General features: G+C 43.2%; 1 protein-coding gene across 5 annotated transcripts in view; it reads left to right on the forward strand.

The window, feature by feature from the left end:
• The window catches only part of CPXM2 (carboxypeptidase X, M14 family member 2), a 164499-nt gene that overhangs the window by 130358 nt on the left and 12630 nt on the right, over positions 1 to 21511 (forward strand). For 4 of the 5 annotated variants that reach the window (XM_053308486.1, XM_053308485.1, XM_053308487.1 and 1 more), the window contains 2 exons: positions 14059 to 14198; positions 18931 to 19030. In XM_053308486.1, coding sequence (XP_053164461.1) covers positions 14059 to 14198; positions 18931 to 19030 — 240 coding nt within the window. Of the gene's footprint in view, positions 1 to 180; positions 2061 to 14058; positions 14199 to 18930; positions 19031 to 21511 lie in introns of those variants that run through there. The other variant, XM_053308489.1, reaches the window with a different exon arrangement.

A 21511-nucleotide genomic window follows, 5' to 3' on the forward strand; every position in this document is an offset into this window, starting at 1 on the left:
CATTCATTCAGTGCAATGAATTTAAACAGTACCTGTCACAGGTCAAACAGAAAAGGTTATGCATCAATTTTAAAAACTGTTGCTTGATATGACTGTAAATGATGTAGCACAAACACTTTTTAAAAACCCTTTTGAGATCATCAGAATGATTTCAACAAGAAAAAAAATATCTTTCCATAGGTGGAAGATGGAAGATAAGAAAGAGCAACAAATAGAGAAGCAAAGGAGAGAACTAAAATGATCATGTGCTCGGAAGCTGACTTCCATCAGCTGCAAAAGTTCTGATCTTGTATCTCAATTTAATGAATGAATTGGTTTGGTCCTTCTAAAGCTGTTTACTCAGCAGACATTTGCTGTGCACATACATTAGTGCAATGTACCTGCTCTCTGATTGTGGTGGTCAGGTTTGCTGAGCTGGTGTGCAGATTATTCTTATTCGCAGTGGGGAATTGGGGTTCATAGGGGAAAGAGGGCTCATAGGTTCAATTGATGGGATCATAGGTTCAACTGATGTAAGGAAAAGATATCTGGGAGAATCCCACCCCTACCTCCACCCCCGCAAAAAAAAAAAAAAAAAAAAAAAGACCTGGGAAAACCCACAGAACTACTGTGTTTCCCCGAAAATAAGACATACCCATAAAATAAGCCGTAGCAGGATTTCTAAGCAGTTGTGCAATATAAGCCATACCCCGAAAATAAGACATAGTGGTGATCTCTCCTTGCTCAGTAGCAGGCTGCTTGCTGAAGCTTTTCCCCTATCCCCCTGGTGTTTGTGTGGGGTGAGAGAGACCCACAGACAGGGGCGTAACGATGCCGGTAGGGGTGGCAGGCTGCAAGCTGAGGCATACGGTAGAGGGAAGTATGGTAAAAATCTCCTCAGAAAATCTCCTCCTCAAAAATCTCCTCTCCTGGCGGTGGTGGGCGGCGGCGAGAGTAAGTGTGGCGGTGGCAGGAGGTGGCGAGAGTACGCCGGGAAGCGACGCCGGGCCAGACAGCAGGCCTCGGCGTCGCTCTGCGCACTCCTGCCCGCCACCGTCCACGGGAGGCGGCGAGAGTACCGGTACGGTCTCTCTCACCCCACACAAACACCTCTCTCTCACCCCACACAAACTATAATTGAATAAATGTAGATTGTTGTACCACACTTAATAAAAATAAGACATCCCCTGAAAATAAGCCATAGTGTGTCTCCCTGAGGAAAAACAAATATAAGACAGTGTCACCTGAATATGCACGTGCCTTTGCACTATCTTTCCAATTAGTTACAGAAATGTGAAGAAATAAAGTAAAGACTAAGGGATACAAAACCTGTTGTCATTTTAGAAGGTGTTTAGATAGCACTAGTTACTTTAAGCCCGTTAAAATAATGAGCGCTAGTAGACCTTCCCCACTCCCTCTTGCCCTTCCCCCTCCCCCCAGCCCCCCCCCCCAATCACATCCATAATATACCTGTACACACAAAGCGCGATACACATCAAACATCTAATTCCACCTACCCAGAAAATGACATTGAAGCCATTTTTAGGCCAAATATGAAATGCACTCAGCATGGCATGCAGGAGTTCGCCGTGCTGAGTGCATGTTTTGCAGATGAGAGTTCATCCTGCTGCTGCTGCCGCCGATCGCTGGCTTGTGGTGGGACGGCAGGACCTTGTCCGAGCAGGTGAGAGGAGGGAGGCGAGAGGCTTACTGTGTTGCTCCTTTCCGGCCTGGGAAGGAGGAGGGTGCTCAGCTCACTCGCTGCTGCTGGGATGCGCTGGGGGACTCGGCCGGAGTGGGCAGCGCAGTGAAGGTGCACGGGGTAAGAGGGCTTGCGCGCTCTGATCCGGATTACAGTAGGGTAGGGGGCGGGGGGATCGGGGCACTGCAGGGGATTTCCCCAGGTGTGTGCCAGATAGGTACTGCCGCCCTTTCCCTCTCCATTCAGCCGCTGTCCTTCGCTGTGCACTGCCGCCATGGACCCGGCTCTTGTACAAGGGAGCCGGCAGCTCGTTTTCTTCTCTTCCCCCCGCCCGGCTTCGGCTCTGCCGCCGCCTCGGCTGGCTTCCCCCGCCGCCTCTTCCCCCCGCCCGGCTTCGCGGCGGCCGCTTCTCCTCGGCCGCCGCTTCTCCTCCTCCAACATGGCCGCCGTGTCTCTGCGGCCGTAGCTTTCTCGGACGTTCTGGGCATGCACTCCGCGCATGCCCAGAACGGCCGAGAAAGACACGGGCAGACACGGAATTACACTTTAGCCTTTTATTATAGAGGATAGGATACTCACCAGGAGAGAAGCAAAGAGAGTCCTTCTGCATGTGCCTTCCACTTGTACCCTCTATTCCTTTGGAATGTCTTCATAGGCATTCAGCAACCACAACTGGTCACAGATTCAATCAGTCACATCCAATTCCCTTTCCCCAGCAAAAGAGAGGAGAGACATTTTGCTATGCTTCTATCTTACAGATCAATTAGAAACCGAGTTATGAGCACATTACAGTATTAATTAGCCTCAGTGGACATTGGTGTGTGCTGTGTGTAGACTTCAATACTCAAGAGTGCACAACCACTCCACTGATTTCAGATCTTCTATATAAAGCTTTGCTGTAGCTTATCAGTAAACAGACACATACACACAATGCTTCAAATATCAGATAAGATTTTTTTAAAGTCTTCAGAGAATTACAGATAGCTCCTTGCCATTTCTTTTTGCACAGCAAGAAAGACAGTAATCTTGTATAAATGAATAAGTTTTGTCAGTTATTTTGTGCCTAAAGGCTGTTAGCCTATTTTGTTAGTACAAGAAGCATTTTCATTGAATAAACAGTGTATACCTTGGAAGCTAATCTTCTATATATAATTCTCTAAGGCGTACCCATGGCTAATCCCATGCGTGGCAGCTCTTGCAACAGTTTGCAAGTGAGCTGCCAGGAGTGGGAGAGGAAAGCGGTGGCGGGGAAGAGAAAATGGCAGTGAAGGGAGAAAGCGGTGGGTGGTCGCAGAAAAAGGTGAACGGGTGGGTGGCAGTGGGGGGGGGGAGGAGGAATTAGTGGCAGCGGTTGGCTGGGTGGGGAGAGAAAACAGCAGGCAGGCAGCCCGACCATGACTGTCCTCCTCATGAGAAGACCGGCCAAGCAGGCGGTGGAGAGTGTGGTGCAGCCTCTCTCTCTGGGCCCGCCTGCTGGTCAAATGACAGATCAGGCCACAAAGAGGCTGAATGAGGTCTCTCTGCGCCTGCGCAGAGCGGTGAGGAGACGACTGAGTAGGCAGCAGAGATGGTGGTGCAGCCTCCTTCTCTGGGCCCGCCTGTCGGCCAAATGACAGGTTGAATGGGCCAGTGCAACTCCAGACACACAGCTGCCCAGCGAGCAGGTGGGGGAGGACAAATGGTTGAGCGGCAAGCGGGCGGGGGATGAATGGCCAAGCAGGTGTGGGAGAGGAATGGGTGAGCAGGGAGGGACGAACTGGCGATCGCTGGGGGGGAGGAATCGCCGAGTGGGCATGGAGGAAGAATGGGCGAGTGGGGGGGATGAACGGGCAAGCGGGCAATGAATGGGCAAGCGGGGGCTGAGTGCACTAGCGCACAGATGCCTTGTGCGGGATCAGCTAGTATTATTATATTTGCACTAGGCCACACAAAGTTAATACCGGTCTAGATGTAATGATATAGAAAACAGTATGGTTTCTTTAAGATAGATAGATAGATAGATAGATAGATAGATAGATAGATAGATAGATAGATAGACAGTATGGGTTTAAAAAAATCATGGTAAAAACTGTAATCCACATAGTGGGTTAAGTTTTATACATTTCTCCCACAAGTTTTTAAAAACAAAACAAAAACCCTTTGAAAAAGTGTGCTAAATAAGTGTCCTCATTTTTGCATATTATGTACATTTTCATGTAGAATTAAATGTCTTATCATTGAATTTATGACTTTAATTTTTGTAAGTGCTATGTAAACTTGATTATACATCGATCCAGCAGAGCAGTGTTGCTATCAGCTAACACTGAAGAATTGGCTTTTGCCACAATGCTAAGTACTATCTGATTTCTTAGCAGCAATTATTGCTTTGGATTTGGCTCATCAAATTAGTTTACTGTTATATGATAACCTGAATTATTTTTAACAGTCTGTATCTTGGTATGTAATGTTTTGGGCCATTGTGCAGGGGGAGTTAACATATTACCTCTGGCTTTCCTCTTTCTATCTAGTTACTCCGACATACATCAGGAATGGACTGAGATTAATGAACATAAGAGGGAATTAGCTAAGAGGTGTTAATTGAATGAGAGCAGCTTTTACACAGCATGTGTTCAATAAATCTCTGAATCCATTACTTTTGTGGAATTCCTAATACATTTAACCCATGATTTCCACCTACTCAGCAATTTAAAGTGTATTCAAAGAACAATCAAATCTGTTCTTCTCCGTGTTATGGGTAGCGTTGGTTCAGGCCCATATCAAATTATCTAAACCCAATAAGCCAATGTCTACATAGCATGGATACAGGTAAAAGTGTTTCTGTGCCCCAGAGGTAGAAAATGTAAAATTTAGTTCCATCTTTCTCTTGTCCAAACTCGCCAATTACATGTCACCCTGGAAGTACATGAAATAATCAGGGGACATAGACCATTGCATTAGTCACACAAGGAGAAGATTTTAATCCTGTAGCAGACATATGCCCATGCCATAATTCAGGGGCACTATGAAGGGAACAGTGGTCAACATCCTCACTAGCCATACAGAAGTGCTGCTTCTTTCGGCCCCAAAGCTTCCACCGACTGGGGGCAACACTGAAATGTGAGGAGGCCAATACCATAGCATTGTTCAATAGGATACAAGTGGACCTCATTATCTGCAGTTTCGGCACTCACAGTTTTATATATCTGCAACCGGGCAATATATACCCAACCACATTATGTGGCTTCGCATATCTGCGGTTTTCATCAGCACAGTTCTGCCCTTACATGGTCATGATCTTGCTGAACATTCTCATGGGTTGTGAGATTAGTTTGGAGAAGGACAGTGGAGTGCATTGGCCTGCATGTTTATAGTTTTTGTGTTTCTAAAGACCATTTCGAGAAGCATTTGGCAGCATTTGGTATCCTTAGGGAGCCTTCAGGAGCCATTGCTCTGGAGCTTTTGGGGGCTTTTTGGAGCCATCTCTATGGAGCTTCCGGGAGCCATTTTCTGGAGCCTCTAGCAGCATTGTGCTGCCCTTGTAAGATGGTAATTATCACTTTTATAAATTTAATTTTTGATGAAAAAAATTAAAATTTGTTTCAAATTTAAAAAATAATTTTAATTTTGAGCATTATAGTACTGTATTATTTCATTTAAACTGCAATTAAAATTAACTTAAAAATTTATCACTCACTCCTTGATTCTCACACACTTCTCTGTGTGTGTTTATTTGAATTGGATCCAATTCTGTGCTGCCTCTTTGGCCAACCTGCCAGCTCATCTGGCCAAGGGGCTTGTGCTGCTAAGTGCTGGACTTCAACAGTGGGGTGAAGAAATGTCATGATTATGCATTACTGGAGAAGCAGGGAGGCATTGCTAGAGAAGCTGGGGAGTTCTCTCCTGCTACCTGGGCAAAGAGGCACCTTTTAAAAGTGGTGTTCAATTGCCCCATCCATCCACAGCACAACATCGCTCCAGTGGCTGTTGCTGGTGTCTGTCTGATGTTTCTTTTTAGACTGTGAGCCCTTTGGGGACAGGGATCCACCTTACTTATCTATTATTTCTCTATGTCAACTGCTTTGGAAACCTTTGTTGAAAAATGGTATATAAATATTTGTAGTAGTAGTAGTGGGAGAGCTGTGGCGGCCAAGGTGCAGGGCTGCGCTCCATCCTTATTTCTGCTTTTATCCTGTGTTTTTGATGATTTTTCGATCATTTTCCAGGGCTCGGGAACCTAACCACCCCCCTTCCCATTGTCATAAGATTTCCTTATCCACAGTTTCATTATCAACAATTTATATACCGCTTTTCAACAAAAGTTTCCAAAGCGGTTTACAGAAAGAAATAATAAATAAATACAATTGTACACCAGAACAGAACCCGAACAAATAACGAGGGCCACCTGTATGTGCTTTCAGATTCTTAATTCTGACAAAAGTTTATCTTAACTCAGAATGCAATCCTATGCATATTTAACAAATTCTTGGTGTGGAATCTGTTTTTCTTGTATTGACTGATATATTGTTTATGTTGTATAACCTAACTTAGTCATGTTGCTAGGGAAGTTATTCAGGGCTGGGCTGGTTGAGGAGGCGGGGCGAGTGAGGACTTAAGTTAGAGTTTTCCTTACAGTTACCTGAGGAGGGACCAGGAGAGCTGTTGAATTGATGAGGGAAAGGAATTCTGAAAGGGGAGAAGGCTGCTGAAGTCACCAAGGGGAAAGTCCAGAAAAATGTTGAAAGGGAAGAAATAACTCCCACAGCAACTCTAGTAGGAACTTCCTGAGATGACATTGTGTCAGTGTAAGAAGTCACAGACCAGTTTGCTGCTTTCAGGAAAAAGAGAAGAAATAAGCTATGTTGAGCAACTATTTCTAGAGATTGTAAGGAGGTAATTCTGAATAAAAGGGGCAAGTTAGCAGATTATAACAAGAAGAGCAACTGGATTGAAGAAACTGGACTGAACTGTAGTTGAAGTCACAGCCTTAATAACCTAGCAGGAAGGATCTTGGATTGTCGTTTATATTATTCACCAACTAAGCAAAAGGAAAGAAGCCTTGAATTCTGCCTTGTTGAAATAAAAATTATATCTCTTTTTACTTTTCAAAGAAGAATGACATCTTCTGTAGCCCAAATCAGCTATTGAAGAAAGATGTTACTATGTTCAGAGATGATGTAGATGATGATGACTTTGCTGGCAGCAAGAACCAGGTGATAATCACACTTGATCTGCGTTTTGCAAACCAGTGAGCCGAGTCTAACGATCAGTGAGACCCGATTCGCAAGAGTGAGCGGGGAGAGCGGGCTAAGCCCGCTCTCCCTGCTCATGATTAGAGCGGGAGCCCTGGGTGGCCGGATCAGCTGCCCACACAATTGATGGCTCCATGACGAAGCTGGCAGGAGCTGGGGAACTCGGGGGCTGCATGGCCCCCTGAAGCTCCAATATGCCCTGCGCGAGCACACAGGGCATACTGGGTAGACCCTGGAGCCGGGAAGCGGCTTTTCACCTCCCCTCTGGGGGTCTACTCATGAGTAACCACGCCACAGAGCCACGCCATGGCTACTCACAATCTTTAAAACCAGGTTTGCAGAGCGATCCCGGTGGTTCACACGATGGGGCGAAATCAGGCTAGCCTCCGCTAGCCTGATTTCGCCCCATCGAGTGAATAGCCTCATTCTATTGCAAAACTTATCTTCAGCACTAGAATCTAATCTTATGACCATTCAACTAAAAATACTCCTGGGGAAGTATTATTCAAGCATCTGCAGAGCACCACATTTGCTGATTTGTTCTGCTCATGAATTCTACAAACTCATCCATTTTAAGCTGTGCCAACCTGTTGTAAAGGTCAGCCCTAAGTAGGTTTGCTCATAAAGAGAGGACTTAATCTCTCTCGTTCCCTTTCCGACTTATATTGTCACCTCATGATAACAGACTTTCATCAATGCCTGCCTGCCCTGATCTTGGGTGTTTCTCTCTCTCTCTCTCCCTCCCTCCCTCCCTCTCTCCATCTTCCATTTCTCAACCTATAGATTAAGGTCATTCTCATGACCAAATGGGTGGGGGCGGGGGGAGCAGAAGAGAAGCTTTCTGCTGCCACATTACATGAGTCTCCTCTGAGCTCTTCCCTCACACACTCACATGAGCAGAGTAGTGGTGAGCCCCAGAGCTCAGATGGGTGGGGAAAAAACTTGTGCTGGGTCCTCAAGGATCCCACAGTGCACTGCATGAGCAGCAGAATGGTTGCCCTCAGCACTGCAGCAGCTCCACTCTGCCTCTTTCATCCTGAATCTCTGACTAACATGGCTGCTGGCTGCCCAGGAACAATTTTGCAAGTGGTGACAGCACAGGCAACCAGAGGAGGAGATGGAAAGGGGTTTGTTTTCCTCCTTTTAACCGGGGTAGGCAGTCTGGGCTATCCAGGGATGGAGCTCACCGTCCTCAGGAGGGCTCCTGGTGCCACAGACAAACAGAGCTACTTGGGATAACCCTCTTCTACCCAGGTAGCTCTTGTCATGAGAATAGCTTCATAATCTGTCACTGTTAACATATGCCATTCTCTTTAGCTCAGATGGAAGCATATAGGAACACAGGAAGCTGCTTTATACTGAGTCATATCATTGGTCCATCTAGCACTGTATTGTCTACACTGATTGGCAGCAGCTCTCCAAGATTTCAGATAGGACTCTTTCCCAGCCTTATCTCGAGATGCCAGGGATTGAACCCGTGACCTTCTGCATGCAAAGCAGATGCTCTACCATTGAACTACAGCCCCATTCCCCTAAACTGGAAAGCAGGACCTTGGTGACCATTACCTATAGTCTCTTAAACACCTGTATTGCCCCCAGAGAGAGATTGGGGAGAGCATTCAAAAAATGACATTTCCTACCTGCATTTGAAATGTTCAGTCCATTCTACCACCTGAGGTTTCTATCCCCTCATTCTGCTGCATCCATAGACTGGGAACAATAGATGGAATAATGGGAGATTGAGGAGGCAAACTCCCTTTGACTGTGTAGTGATCAGCCCTCCCCTAAAGAATGAACCGGAAATGAACCCTGTCCTGTCTGTCAAGCAGTGACCTCTAGGGATCAGCCACTCAGCACACGGTGACTGGGACCTAGAGGGTCTGGTGGCAGGAAGTGAAGGGGGTCTTTGGTCTCAGAAGGAGCCAGGAGGGTGATGAGAGAAGATGTGGAGCAGGCTTCTTGAGTACCAGCCATGAAGTCTGGCTTCCTCGTGGCCAACAGCCAGCCTGGAGATTTCTCTCATGGAAGGGCATCTTCAGATCCTTGAGAGACAGGATTGCAGGAAACTTGAATTTTCTCCTGGAGTTTGGGGTGAGTTCAAGGGGAAAGGAAGCCAAGGACCTTTTGGCTTCAGGGAAAGGTTTAGCCAGGGAACCGTGTGTTAGGTAGCCTGTGTTTTTGATTTCTTATGATTTTGGGCTTTTGCAAGTCCTTACAATTGGTCTATAGTGTTTTTATCTATAACATAACTAAGAGGAACTGGACCTGAGCCCTTTTATCCAACCTGGGCTTTGTGGAAGTCTCTGTATCCTGTAATGGTGCTTTTAAATGTTCCTTGCAACTGGGAGTGCTTTTTGAATTATCTTTACAACTGGGTGACCACGATGTTTAAGGTGTGCCACTCCATATACCAGTTGGAGTGCTCTTTGAAAGTATTCTTGCAAGTACTGAGTGTTTCTGTTACCTGTAATTAAAAGCTGAGAGAGCCTCAGACTGAAGCAGTCTGTAGTATTTTGAATAAAGTTTTTCTCTTTTTATTCTTTGCATTTTATCTGTCTCTGAGTGGATTTTTAATTCAGAAAAAGGAGTTTTACTCTGGTGCAAACATGCCTCAATGTTGATTGCTCAGCAACTCAAGTTTGCTCTCGATGTGTAGACTGCAGGTGGAAGCTTTTCTGTATTTTTCCATTGGTAAAAGAAAGAGAGTTTCTCTGGAATTTTGCCCACACTAGGGAGGGATTAAACTGTTAAAAAGTGGGCATGGTGGCAGCAATTACCAAGAAATTGTTACATTTTAAAGGATCAGCCTTTGTTGAGCAAACATGGAGGGAATGAATCAGCATTTTTTCTTTCCCCCATGTGAGCTTGCCTTGAGACAAAGGCTGGGCTTAAATCCGCTATTCGCTACAGACTGTCTCCCCCACTCCTTGAATCATTCCATAACTGACTTCCAGTAACACATTCCATAACTGACTTCCAGTTTTGCTCTCCCTTTTGCTGTGCCATCCAAAATGCTACAGGGAGTGAAATGGACTTGAAAACAATCACAGCAAGTATTAGATAATTTTCTGAAAGCTTACATTGCACAGCAGGTATGGTTGCCTTTGCAAGGTGTCAGGAGAGCTGTGCAAAAAATTTGGCTTGGCTTAAGCTTTGCACAGGTCTAATAAACCGTTAGTCAGTAAGTCGCATGACTAGTAGATGGGAGCTACCTCTAGCTCCCAGGTCTTGCCATGAAGAACACTGACCTAGTACTAAATGCACTTTTATGCCCCATTTTCCATGAAATTTGCACTCAAAGCAACAAACAGAAAAAGAATAAAATAGAATCAAAATTTAAAATAATTTTTAAGATCACCGAATTTTGCAAAAATGCAGAAAAAAATCTGGCATCAAAACATATACCAATCTCAAATCCAATAACAAAAACTTGCCTAAAACATATACTATATTTGCGGCTCTGATATGCAGAAGAATTTCATTGTGTGCAGAAGTTCCCCTGTTTTTTTGTGTGCAAGCAGTATATCAAACGGAAATTTAAATGGAAGTAGTATATTAAATAGAAATTCCTTGTTTGCAGTAAGCTTTGGATCAGCTTTGTGCTTTTAGGCCCAGATGTAAATAGCAAGTAGAAATCTTAAGGTTTTTCTTAACATTTTAGGGTGAATATAGTTGAGCAGATGCAATGACAACTCCCCTTTGTTATGCTAGGGCATTTGGTCTAATATTTCTAAAACTTTGGGGAAAAGATTCCATCAAAATATACAAAAATGTTTGTCACTCTTTCATAACTGGGAAGGGGAAAGGTTTTAGCAGAGCAGCATAGTGTAATGCTCTGATATTTTAATCTTTCCCCATCAACAAACTTAACATCTGTGTTACATAATCCTCCTACGCAGAAGGTACTTTTCGAGCTCATTAAATACTTCACTGTTGCTGTATAGCAATGGGGTTTTTTCTCCATTCTCATCACTCAAACATATTAGTTGCAGCCATTTCCTTCTATTTTGGACCATCATAAAATAAATGACAAAGCTATTATTAAACTTCATTTGTCTATAAGTTCAAAACTTCTCATTTAATTTAAAATTTTTATAATGAACAAAGCTATCTTGTTCCACATGAACAAAGAGACAAACACTCATAGTTATATTCATTCTCTCTCTCTTTCCCTCTCTCTCACTCACTCACTCACACACACAGGCCTACTGTGAAGAACATTAGAAATGAACTTCCTGGATAAAGCAAAATGGCCTAGTTCACATAGTAATCAAAATCAGGCTAGGAGGCAGGCTAACCTGGTTTGCATGATTGTGTGAACTCACAAAAATGCCTCCGGCCCAAGTTGCTCAAAGAAGGGTAACCAGCTTTCCTACCCTGCTCTTAACCAAGATAGGAGGAGAAGAGATTTCTCCTACTTTTATTTTCTAGTTGTGTGAACCCACTTGCCTCTTCTACCCAGTCATCAGGACCCAGAAGGCATGGAAACAAAAGAGACCTATGGTTACAAACATGGATGTGCCACTCTGCAAAGCACACTCTATGGTTCTGAGGCTGGAGCCACTTCAGGTTGGGTCTGTCTTATGTTTTTTCATGGCCAGTCAGAGGGCAGCTGCTGACATCATGAGACTTTCTAGCAGGCGCGGCTCGTGAACTCACCTTCGGGGGGGGCCAGCGGGCAGCTTCTTTAACTATAAATGGAGCCGGTGCTCCATGCTGCCCAGCAGCCCCCGCAGCTGGGGAATCGCCTCCGCCAATCACCTGGCTCCCATGGAGGCGAGCCCCCGCCAGCGGCCAGGTGAGTGGCGGAGCCGATTCCCCGCCGTGGGGGCTGCTGGGCGGCATGGAGCACCGGCTCCGTTTACGGTTAAAGAAGCTGCCCGTCGCCCCACCGGAGGTGAGTTCATGAGCTGCCCCTGCTTTCCAGTCTTCTGGCAGTACAAAGCATGCTGGGAAGGCATGGAGGTCTTGGAGGACTTTGAGCCCCCAGGTCCAACAGTGAATGCCACACCTGCTTAATCATGTGTTTTCTGGGTTTGCTGACCCAAAAGGAGATTCTGGTCATGTAATGCTAATGGGTCTAAAGTGTTTCTGTAGAAACACATATTTTGGAACATCAGCAAATTATTACTCTCTGGGTGACCATTCAGCTAAATTTTTGGCAGATTATTGAGATCTGCTTTGGATGAGAATGTAGTGGTACCTTGAATTTAAGGCTTTTCAAGACTGTTGAAACCAATGACTGTCCTTTTTTGTCATTGCCACCTGAAAATTCATAGCTTTCTAAAAAGCTTTTGGGATTTCTTCCAGATCCTAAAGACCTGAGCAGATGCCTGAATATAATGCCAGGCTAAATTTCCAGATGTGTTTCAAAGTTTTGTATCTGGAATTAGGCTAACGCAGATATTATTGCAACTGAGGCTCAACTTTCCATAAACCATTAAAAAAAACCCAGTGGCCATGCTTTGATTCTTTGTATCATTTTTACTTTGACTCTCAGTGTCATTTTAGAGCATTCTATATCACTTAGTTAAAGTTGAAATTATGATTAATTAAATAAAACTTTGTCCAAGGGAAGATTAACATGTTATGTGCAGATATGTGTGCCATGTTTCCTAGGAACAAAATCAGTTTGGGGAGTGAATAGTTTAGAGGTGAGACACATTGGGATGCTTAATCCTTTCTCCATCTGTCTTTTCTGGGCTCTAAATCTTCCCAGCTGTTTCCCTACCCAGCAAGTTTCCAAATTGTGTTTTCCACCTCACAGGAGGAAAACAGCTGAGGGGGTGATTTGATGCAGAAGGTCACTATTCTATCAGCACCATGACTGCTCCTCTCCTCAGGAAACTGCCTTTTCCTACAGAAAGTAGCTATCCAGTTTTGTTTCACACATCTGTATGTAACGTGTAGGTAGCTCCAAAGTTTCAATATCCAATCAAACTTGATATCCTATCATGTGTAACCCAATCTATGAATTTGAAATCTTGAGGTTTTAAGGGAGAGTTTCATCATTAAAAAATGCAACTATGATTGTTGAATGAGATCCAATGTTGTCAATACATTTCATTTGGTAATGCAGGGGTTCCCAAATGTTGGTCCCCAAAAGTTGTTGAACTACAATTGCAATCAACCCCAGCCACAATGACTTGTAGCTGGGAATGATGAGAGTTGTAGTCTAGCAATTGCTGGGCCACAGGTTTGGTAACATGTGTGGTAATGGATGCATTGAGGTTGTTCACATGACCTGTGAGTGCGGCAGGATGGGCAGGGGGGAAGGCAGGATAACACTAATCTCCCCCACCCGACAATCTTTGTTATTTTCTTGGCAGCACCGCTTGCTGCCACCACATGAGCAGCATTGCCGGGAGAAGTGCGGCAATCTGGAGGCCAGGGAAGTGCAGCCTGGCCTCAGAAATCCCACAATGCATCATGCAAGGAGTGCTGTGCATTGTGGGATTTCCAGCAAGTTGGGTGCTCTAGGTGTCTGACTCTGGTTGTAGACATATAACCAGGTACCCAGGTTTTTTACACAGTAAAAAAAATCAGGCTACCCAGCAGAGCAGCGCCAGGATTGGACCCAATCCCAGCACTCCACACAAGCAGCCCTACCTCGTGTGAACAGCCTCATTATCTTTTTGAACAGCTGTCATTTGTGATATCTTCCAGGTTAAGAAAAGAGGGTTATTGCAGGCTACTGAGATCACTGCTGCAATGAAAAATAGGGCTGTAGTTTCCTACTTGTCAATCCATTAGATTTATGTATATTGCTTTTGTACTCATTCTAAGTTAATGCTAAATAGAAAAAAATGAACATAAATCTCTAGAAAGGAAACAAAGTTTGCATCAGGTATCATAGCCCTGTGTTGTTGTTTTTTGCTCTAATTCAATGTTCCACTTTGATAACATTTATACTGAAACAATGTTATATAAGTTCATTTTAATTAAATTACTAATATTTTTATAAAATATGTGTATTTTTACAGAAAAACATTTTTTACTGCATTCATTTCTAACTGAACTATTAGGACAATTTGATTACTGAAAATGATCACATCAATTCCCCTAGATTAAATAAGATTGTATTTTATTAAATAGTATTTTATTTTTATTGCATTTTAAAATTTTCATTGTTTTTTCTTGCATTGACAGGTATAAATGACTTTAGCTACTTACATACAAATTGTTTTGAACTATCCATATATGTTGGCTGTGATAAATATCCTCATGAAAGCGAGTTGCCTGAGGAATGGGAAAACAACCGGGAGTCCCTTATTGTTTTTATGGAGCAGGTATGAAATAAATTTTAGCTAATTCGAGTTTGGATGATGGTTCTATTCATAATGGATTTTTACTCTTTAATTATGGTGTTTTGCATTTTGTTGCTGCAGCTCACTGTTTTCAGATTCTTGCCAATTAGATTATCTCAGGGAGCAGAAAGCAATGTCTTTACCAAGAAACCTGCAGTAAAATCAGAAGTGGGAGCCAAGCTGACTCAGATCCTTCGATCTGTTGTCAATTTTTATTTGGGTGAAGGGAAGCTGAGCCAGGAACCACAAGCAAATAAAAGTGTCGGGTCAACTTTGTAAGACGTAATGGCCACCTTTAGAAAATGCTGCTTTCTGCCAAGGCAAAATTAAATGAAAATAAACTGTGTTTGCAGAATTGGCCAATGGCTTGTGAGCTGAATTTTGATCGTGGGTTATTCAAGCATCTTCCTAAATCCATGTAGGATACAGTGTTGTTCATGCATTACAGATAACAAGTATGGGCCCACAACAAAATGTTGCAGTATATACTTGGTGCTCATGTGTTACCTGAGCCTGTGGCTGAACATGGTGGGAAAACAGCAGTAAGCAACAAAGACGGGAGTCCCTTACTTCTTGTGAAAATCCCCTCCCCCATTTTCTGGGTTGTTTTTTTTTAGGGGGGTGCGGCTCTCATGCTCAGTACCATCTCCTTTTAATCCAGCTCTAAAGCTTCAAGAGTTAATTATAAGAAGCAGGGCACTCAGTTTTTATTTTATTTATTTGATTGATTGATTGATTGATTGATTGATTTCTATACTGCCCTTCCAAAATGGCTCAGGGCGGTTTACACAGCGAAATAATAAATAAATAAGATGGATCCCTGTCCCCAAAGGGCTTACAGTCTAAAAAGGAACATAAGATAGACACCAGCAACAGTCACTGGAGATACTGTGCTGGAGTTGATAAGGCCAGTTACTTTCCCCCTGCTAAATAGAGAATCACCATGTTAAAAGATGCCTCTTTGCCAAGTTAGCAGGGGTTAGGCACATTGCCCCCCACTCCTAAATCTTATCTGAACTTCCAAAACTGGGGAGTTGTGAGGGAATTCGCTCAAAACATTCCCACAGCACCTGGAAAGGCAGTACTTCAGAACATCAAGAGATTAACTGTGTCAAACTCCTTCCCCTTCAGAAACAGAACAGAGTTAAACAGAACAGAGTTACCTGACTTGTGAGTGAGTTGCAGAGTATTTTCTTCTGTATTAGACAGCTTTCTCCCTCAAAAGCAGAAGAGGTGGCTGTCTTGAGGGAATTTTCTATGGATGTGCACAAATTGATTTTTTAAATTCAAATTGTACCCCAATTGTATCACCCCTGATTTGTTTTGGGTACAAATCTGCCCTCAATCACCACATATTTTGATTTGGGTCCAAATCAATCTGTATCTGAATCTTAATCAATTTTGGGCAAAAGGGGGCTTTGGGGGGCAAAGGGTGGGGTGGGTGGTAGCACCCAATGGGTGGAAGCTACCACCCAAATTTCAAAGAAATTGGCCAAAGAGGTGATATTTAACACATTTCTGAGTTTTGTGCGTCTCTACACTTTCCCCCTTAGGAAGTAATAACTCCACATGGGGGTGCCAGGGTGGTCCACAGCAGATTGTGGTGTAGTGCAGGGATTCTCAGTGTTGGGTCCCCAGATGTTATTGGACTTCAGCACCCATAATCCCCAGCCCCAGTGGCCTTTGTTTGGTAATTATGGGAGTTGAAGTCCAATAACATCTGGGGACCCAACACTGAGAATCCCTGGTGTAGTGCACCTTGGGTGCCAACCACCCCCCAAACCACAAGCCCATGGGGTACTGGGTTTTGTTGTTTTCAATTTTTGGGGCATTCTGATAGTGGATTCTTTGGTGCAAAATGATAGTGGATTCTTTGTTCATTCATCATTTTGCACCAAAGATAATGAATGAACATCTTTGTTAAAAATCACCCCTACGGCCAATTTCTTTGACATTTGTGTGGTAGCCTCCACCCATTGGGAACTAACACCCAACCCACTGTGGCCACAAAATGGAGGTCTTAATCTCCAAATTCGGGGTGGTGGTGGTGGTCTGAATCTGGGCAATTGAGCACAGGGGCAATTTGTTCTGTCTACAGATCTGAATCAGCTAGATTTGGGTGCAATCGATTTGCACATCCCTAGAATATTCTTCAAGCTAAAAATTTCCCATTCTGTTTTTGCTGAAGGCCTTCTTTTCCCACTCCCAGCCACTGATAGCTCTGCTCACCTGTTTGATATCTGAGTGCATGAACATTCTCTTCCCCTGACTAAGATGGTGGCAGTTTGGGGAGGTATTGGAGCCCGTAGTTTTTGTGAGACCGATGTCTGCTGGGATTTCCCACTTGCCCACAAGTACTCTGGTTCTCCATCCATAAGAACAGTAATAACTCTTTTGGAAACAGATATAAGATAGGCATAGCCAAATGACATACTGGGCCATTTTATGTTAACAGTTGGTTTGTGATCAATGCCGATGATACATTTTAGTGTTTTCATTAAATTATCTGTCAGTCAAAATAACTAGAAAAGAATATATAAAGAATGTGGGTAAAATATGAATATCTGTGAAATGCTGAATAAATGGGAGATGAAAATGAGAATGAGAAAGAAACACATTAGTGGACCTTCCTTGACTATACTATATTCCTTCTAAGCCATCTATCCCATTTATCCCATCCACTCATGTCTCACATGTAATTGTTCCTACACATCCATGCACATGCATGTGCGCACACGCACGCACGCACGCACGCACACACACACAGATCTCTAAAAAGGTTGTTTCAGTTCATTTCTTAGGGTGGCAAGGATCAAAGGGCTGCTTTATAAAATCCCATTTTGTTTTTAAAGATCTTTTAACTTGCCTACTCCACAAGATGTTTGTGGGGCAGTGGCGGTTCTTTAAAGAGGGCTTGTTTCATAACTAGTTCAAAAGTGAGCCCCTGGTGGCGCAAAACTAGCCCCTGGTGGTGCAGTGGTAAAACTGCCGCCCTGTAACCAGAAGGTTACAAGTTCGATCCTGACCAGGGGCTCAAGGTTGACTCAGCCTTCCATCCTTCCGAGGTCGGTAAAATGAGTACCCAGAGCTACCTCCTGGCTCTGGGAGTCTTGCCAGCATGCCCTATGCGCTCATGCAGGGCATGCTGGAGCTCCCGGGGGCCGATTGGCTCCCACTCCCGCCAACCCCCGCCGGGTCCATTAGGAAGCCGGCAATCGTGTGGGCAGCCAATCCAGCCGCCCAGGGCTCCCGCCCTGCTTGTGTGTGGGGAGAGCGGGCTTAGCGCGCTCTCCCCACTTTGCTGCACAAACCAGGTCTCACTGATCGTGAAACCCGGCTCTCTGTTTACATACAAATATTTAAAACATTTTGTGTCTGTGTGTCCCTCAGCACTCATAATAAGCAAAATTTAAGAGGAAAATCTGGGTCAAGCTCCAGTAACTCAGAAACAAAGGGTAAACTATTGGCAGATTACATTTAAAAAGCATTATGTTACAGATCACTTCAGTGGGACAAGCCCTGTGGATCTTAGCACTCTTCTTATTATTTTCATAAGGCATGAGTGGACAGTCCCATACCTTAAATGGAGGGAAATGAAACATGAGAATGATAACAGCTGCATTCGCACGTAACACTAAACCGGAGGTGAAGGGACCTCTAGTTTAATTTTCAGTATGTCCAAATGCAGGCAACCACAGTTTTGCAGAAAAATAGGTAAGCTTGGGAAGATATGCCAGTGGACCCCAATGCATCACCCGGGGTCCCAGTGCACAGCTTTCCCCCAGCCCTGATAATATGGTGCTGGTGCTATGCACCCTGGCACCCTTTAACTTCCTAGCATACTATTTGGAGCAGATTTTCAAAGTACGTTTGCATATCTAATGGCTGTTAGCAACTCGATGAACCTAACTCCAAGCATGACATGAGACATGCCTACCTGTGCATGTCCTCAGCACCAAATCTCCCTTTAATTTCAGCAATCCACCCCCCAAACATTTGCATATATTGTCTTCATATTTGGTGCTCTTTTATACATAATTCTGCATTTAAGACCTGCTATAAACCCGCATGCGGACACTATTTAGGAATGTCCCATGGAGATAGTATGGGAAGAAGGGAATATATGGCTACTCTCTTCTTGCTAAAGTCTTCATTCTGATCATCCTTCTACCTGGAACATCCACAAGCTAAGATCAGAAAATGAGAAACCTTCTGCCTGTAGCTACAAAACCCTTTTATTTTTAGACCAGGAGTCAGGGAGAGATAATTGATTTTAAAAGGAAGGAATTTGTGATTTAAGATTAATGATTTAATATTTGAATTTTTTTGTCTGTTTTAATGGATATTGTTTTAATAATATTTCTAACGTTTGTGTAACATTTTAAACATTATCCATTTTCAATTAAAATGATACAAATACCTGCAAGAAACATTCTCTGGACTTGATACTGGAGATACAGCAGAATCCAACAATGGGCTGCCTTACTAGGCCTAATTATATCTCTGTGGGTCATGACTTTATAAATGGAACATGGCTTTTTAAAGCTTTTGCCCAGAAGTGAAGGACAAAGTTTTGAGAAAATACACATTTCATTCCCCAAAATTGTTATTTATAAATTATGTATCTTTTGTTTCATCGTGACTGCAAATGACATGTATTCTCTTTTCTTTCATTGTTTAACTTACCCACCTGTATGTTTAATTTTATCAACAGGTACACCGGGGCATTAAAGGCGTGGTGCGGGATATACATGGAAAGGGAATTCCAAATGCCATTATTTCTGTAGAAGGTGTTAATCATGACATACGCACAGGTAATTTCACCTCTCTTATTACAAGGAAAAGAAGGCCAAAATACAGACAATGAGGTGCTTCACACAAGCAGTGTGAAACGCCAAGAGGAGGTTTGCAGAGAGAGCAAAATTGGGTTCTCTTAGCCCAATTTTACTTGCTCATGAGAATAGCTTCATAATTGTGTTGGATAGACTGCAGCTTTTTGTAAGTTGTAACATTATAACTTTGGAGACTTTTTAACACAGTGCAACACATATCTCAGGAGGTTAAGCATGACAAACAAGATCGTAGCACAGGGGTCGGCAGCCATGGCTCTCCATCTGCTGTAGAACTACAGCCACAATTTATAGGTTGCCTACCCCTGTTCTAGCAGGATCTGCCTTCCAATCCAGAGATCAGAATGAGTTTGGCCAGTTTGTTCAGTAAATGAGTAGTCACTGTCCTGTCAGTAATCAGTAATGCTATAGATCCAATGGCGTAGAACCAATAAGACCTAATTAGCCCACTACCAATGGAGATGTGCAGAATATTTTGACCATGAAATGTTTTGACTTGAAATGAGTTGTTTCAAGCTCAAAACAAACACCCTCTTTTTAAAGGACCTGTTTTGAGCTTGTAACAGAACAACCCTGTTTTGATCAAAACTTTGACATTTTGAGTGCCATTTTAGAGGCCTGTTTCCCCCTTGCTGATTGGTTTTCTGGCCCTGGCTTCCAATTGGTTTGTAGTCCTCCTGCTTCTTGGTTGACTTGTTATTAAGTCAGAGACATAAGCTTGGGGCAGTATAAAAATGTTTTAATAAATAAATAATAAATAAAATCATACAGATCAAGTATTGTCATGGGCAGCTGTGCCCCCATTGGCTGGGAGGAGGAAGGGGAAAACACAAAAGGGGGGAATTTCAAGAGGATTCATCAGGAGAGGAGGAAGGCAGGTTTCATTTTGTGGTGTTTTTTTCTTAGGCTGAGTATAATATGCTGTGCTATTGCTGTTATAACGATCTGGTTTTGCTGGATCTCAGATTGACAAAGGTAGAACTTGGTTGCCTGCCTTCCTTGAGTTGTGGTTTGTTTTGTTTGTGAGATAGTGTGGAGGTGAGAAATGGACAGTGGCAGCTGTGTGTGTGTGTGTGTGTGTGTGTGTGTGTGAGAGAGAGAGAGAGAGAGAGAGAGAGAGAGAGAGAGAGAGAGAGAGAGAGAGAGAGAGAAGTATTTCTTGGTGATTGCTGTGATGAGCTTTGTGTCTGGCCTTGAAACTAACTTGTGCGTTTTTCCCTTGCTGACTGGTTTTGGCACTGGCTTCCAATTTGCTTGTGATCTCCTTGCTTCTTGGTTGGCTTTTTATCATACAAATCCAGTTTTATGATACAACCAAGCCAAGCAAGAAGATTGCAAACCAATCAGAAGCCAAACCTGTCAGCAAGGGAAACACACACCTCCAGAGTGGTGCTCGGAACACTCAAAATGTTCCAACTTGGAATGGGCTCATTCCATTCTGAGCTTGTAACAGGCCCTTCCTTTGAACGCCATTCTGTTTTGAGCTCAAAACACTCAAAAACTACCCATTTTGAGTCAGAATGTTTCAAGCCTGAAACATTCTTCACATCACTAGTTTCCCCCCCAAAGTCCTTAGTGACTTAACTTTTTTTTTTTTTTAAAGGATAGGAAAGGGCAGAATATCTACCAGTAATAGGTCTATCCTGCAGTTTCATGGGTGATGTCAGTTCATTATGCTAGCTGCTGATCAAGAAAATGCATATGATTCTTTTTCAGTATGTTAATTTGTTTATACATGAACGGGGATAAAAATTAATGGAATGAAGGAAAATTAACAAAATAGCACAATAAATAAAAAATGAATATAGAACACAATGAATGAAAATAAACTGAAATTTTAAAAACAAAAACAAAAATGAACTTTACAAACATGTTTCTTGCACATTCCTAATTCTTTCTGAGTGTTAGCCTGAATACCTGAAATTGACCCAGATATCAAACATTTGAGATATATGACTGAAAATATATCTCTTCATAAGCAAACAGGTTTTGATGGGAAGTCTGTAAAGAGAGTTGTTTAGAATACTGATGAGCCTGATTAGCGTGCCTTAACATATTTGGAAGATATATGCAAAGTCTATAGCTTGGCCAGTTTTAGCAAAACCGGGTCAGTTCAAAATACAGCCTTTTCATTTAAGTTGCTTTTTATCGTAGCAACATGTGGCATGATAAGTTACCCATGGGCAGGACAAATAATAGTAACAGTGTCATTTTGCATTACTCTGAAAATGGCTCTTCCTGTGGGAGATCTCATATTTATGTTTTTATATAGCATTACTTCCTAGGAACCCTTGAAAAGGTGCTCAGCACTCATCCAGGTAAACAGTAGAACAAATCATAGGTTTCACCAGAAAAAAACTCGGATTTAAAATACAATAAAGACAATTTATGTATGGAAATTTTATAAAGACTGCAGGAACTGCTGAGAGCAAAAGGCTTTTGATG

This window comes from Hemicordylus capensis, chromosome 3 (genome assembly GCF_027244095.1).
Source record: "Hemicordylus capensis ecotype Gifberg chromosome 3, rHemCap1.1.pri, whole genome shotgun sequence".
NCBI lineage: Eukaryota > Metazoa > Chordata > Lepidosauria > Squamata > Cordylidae > Hemicordylus > Hemicordylus capensis.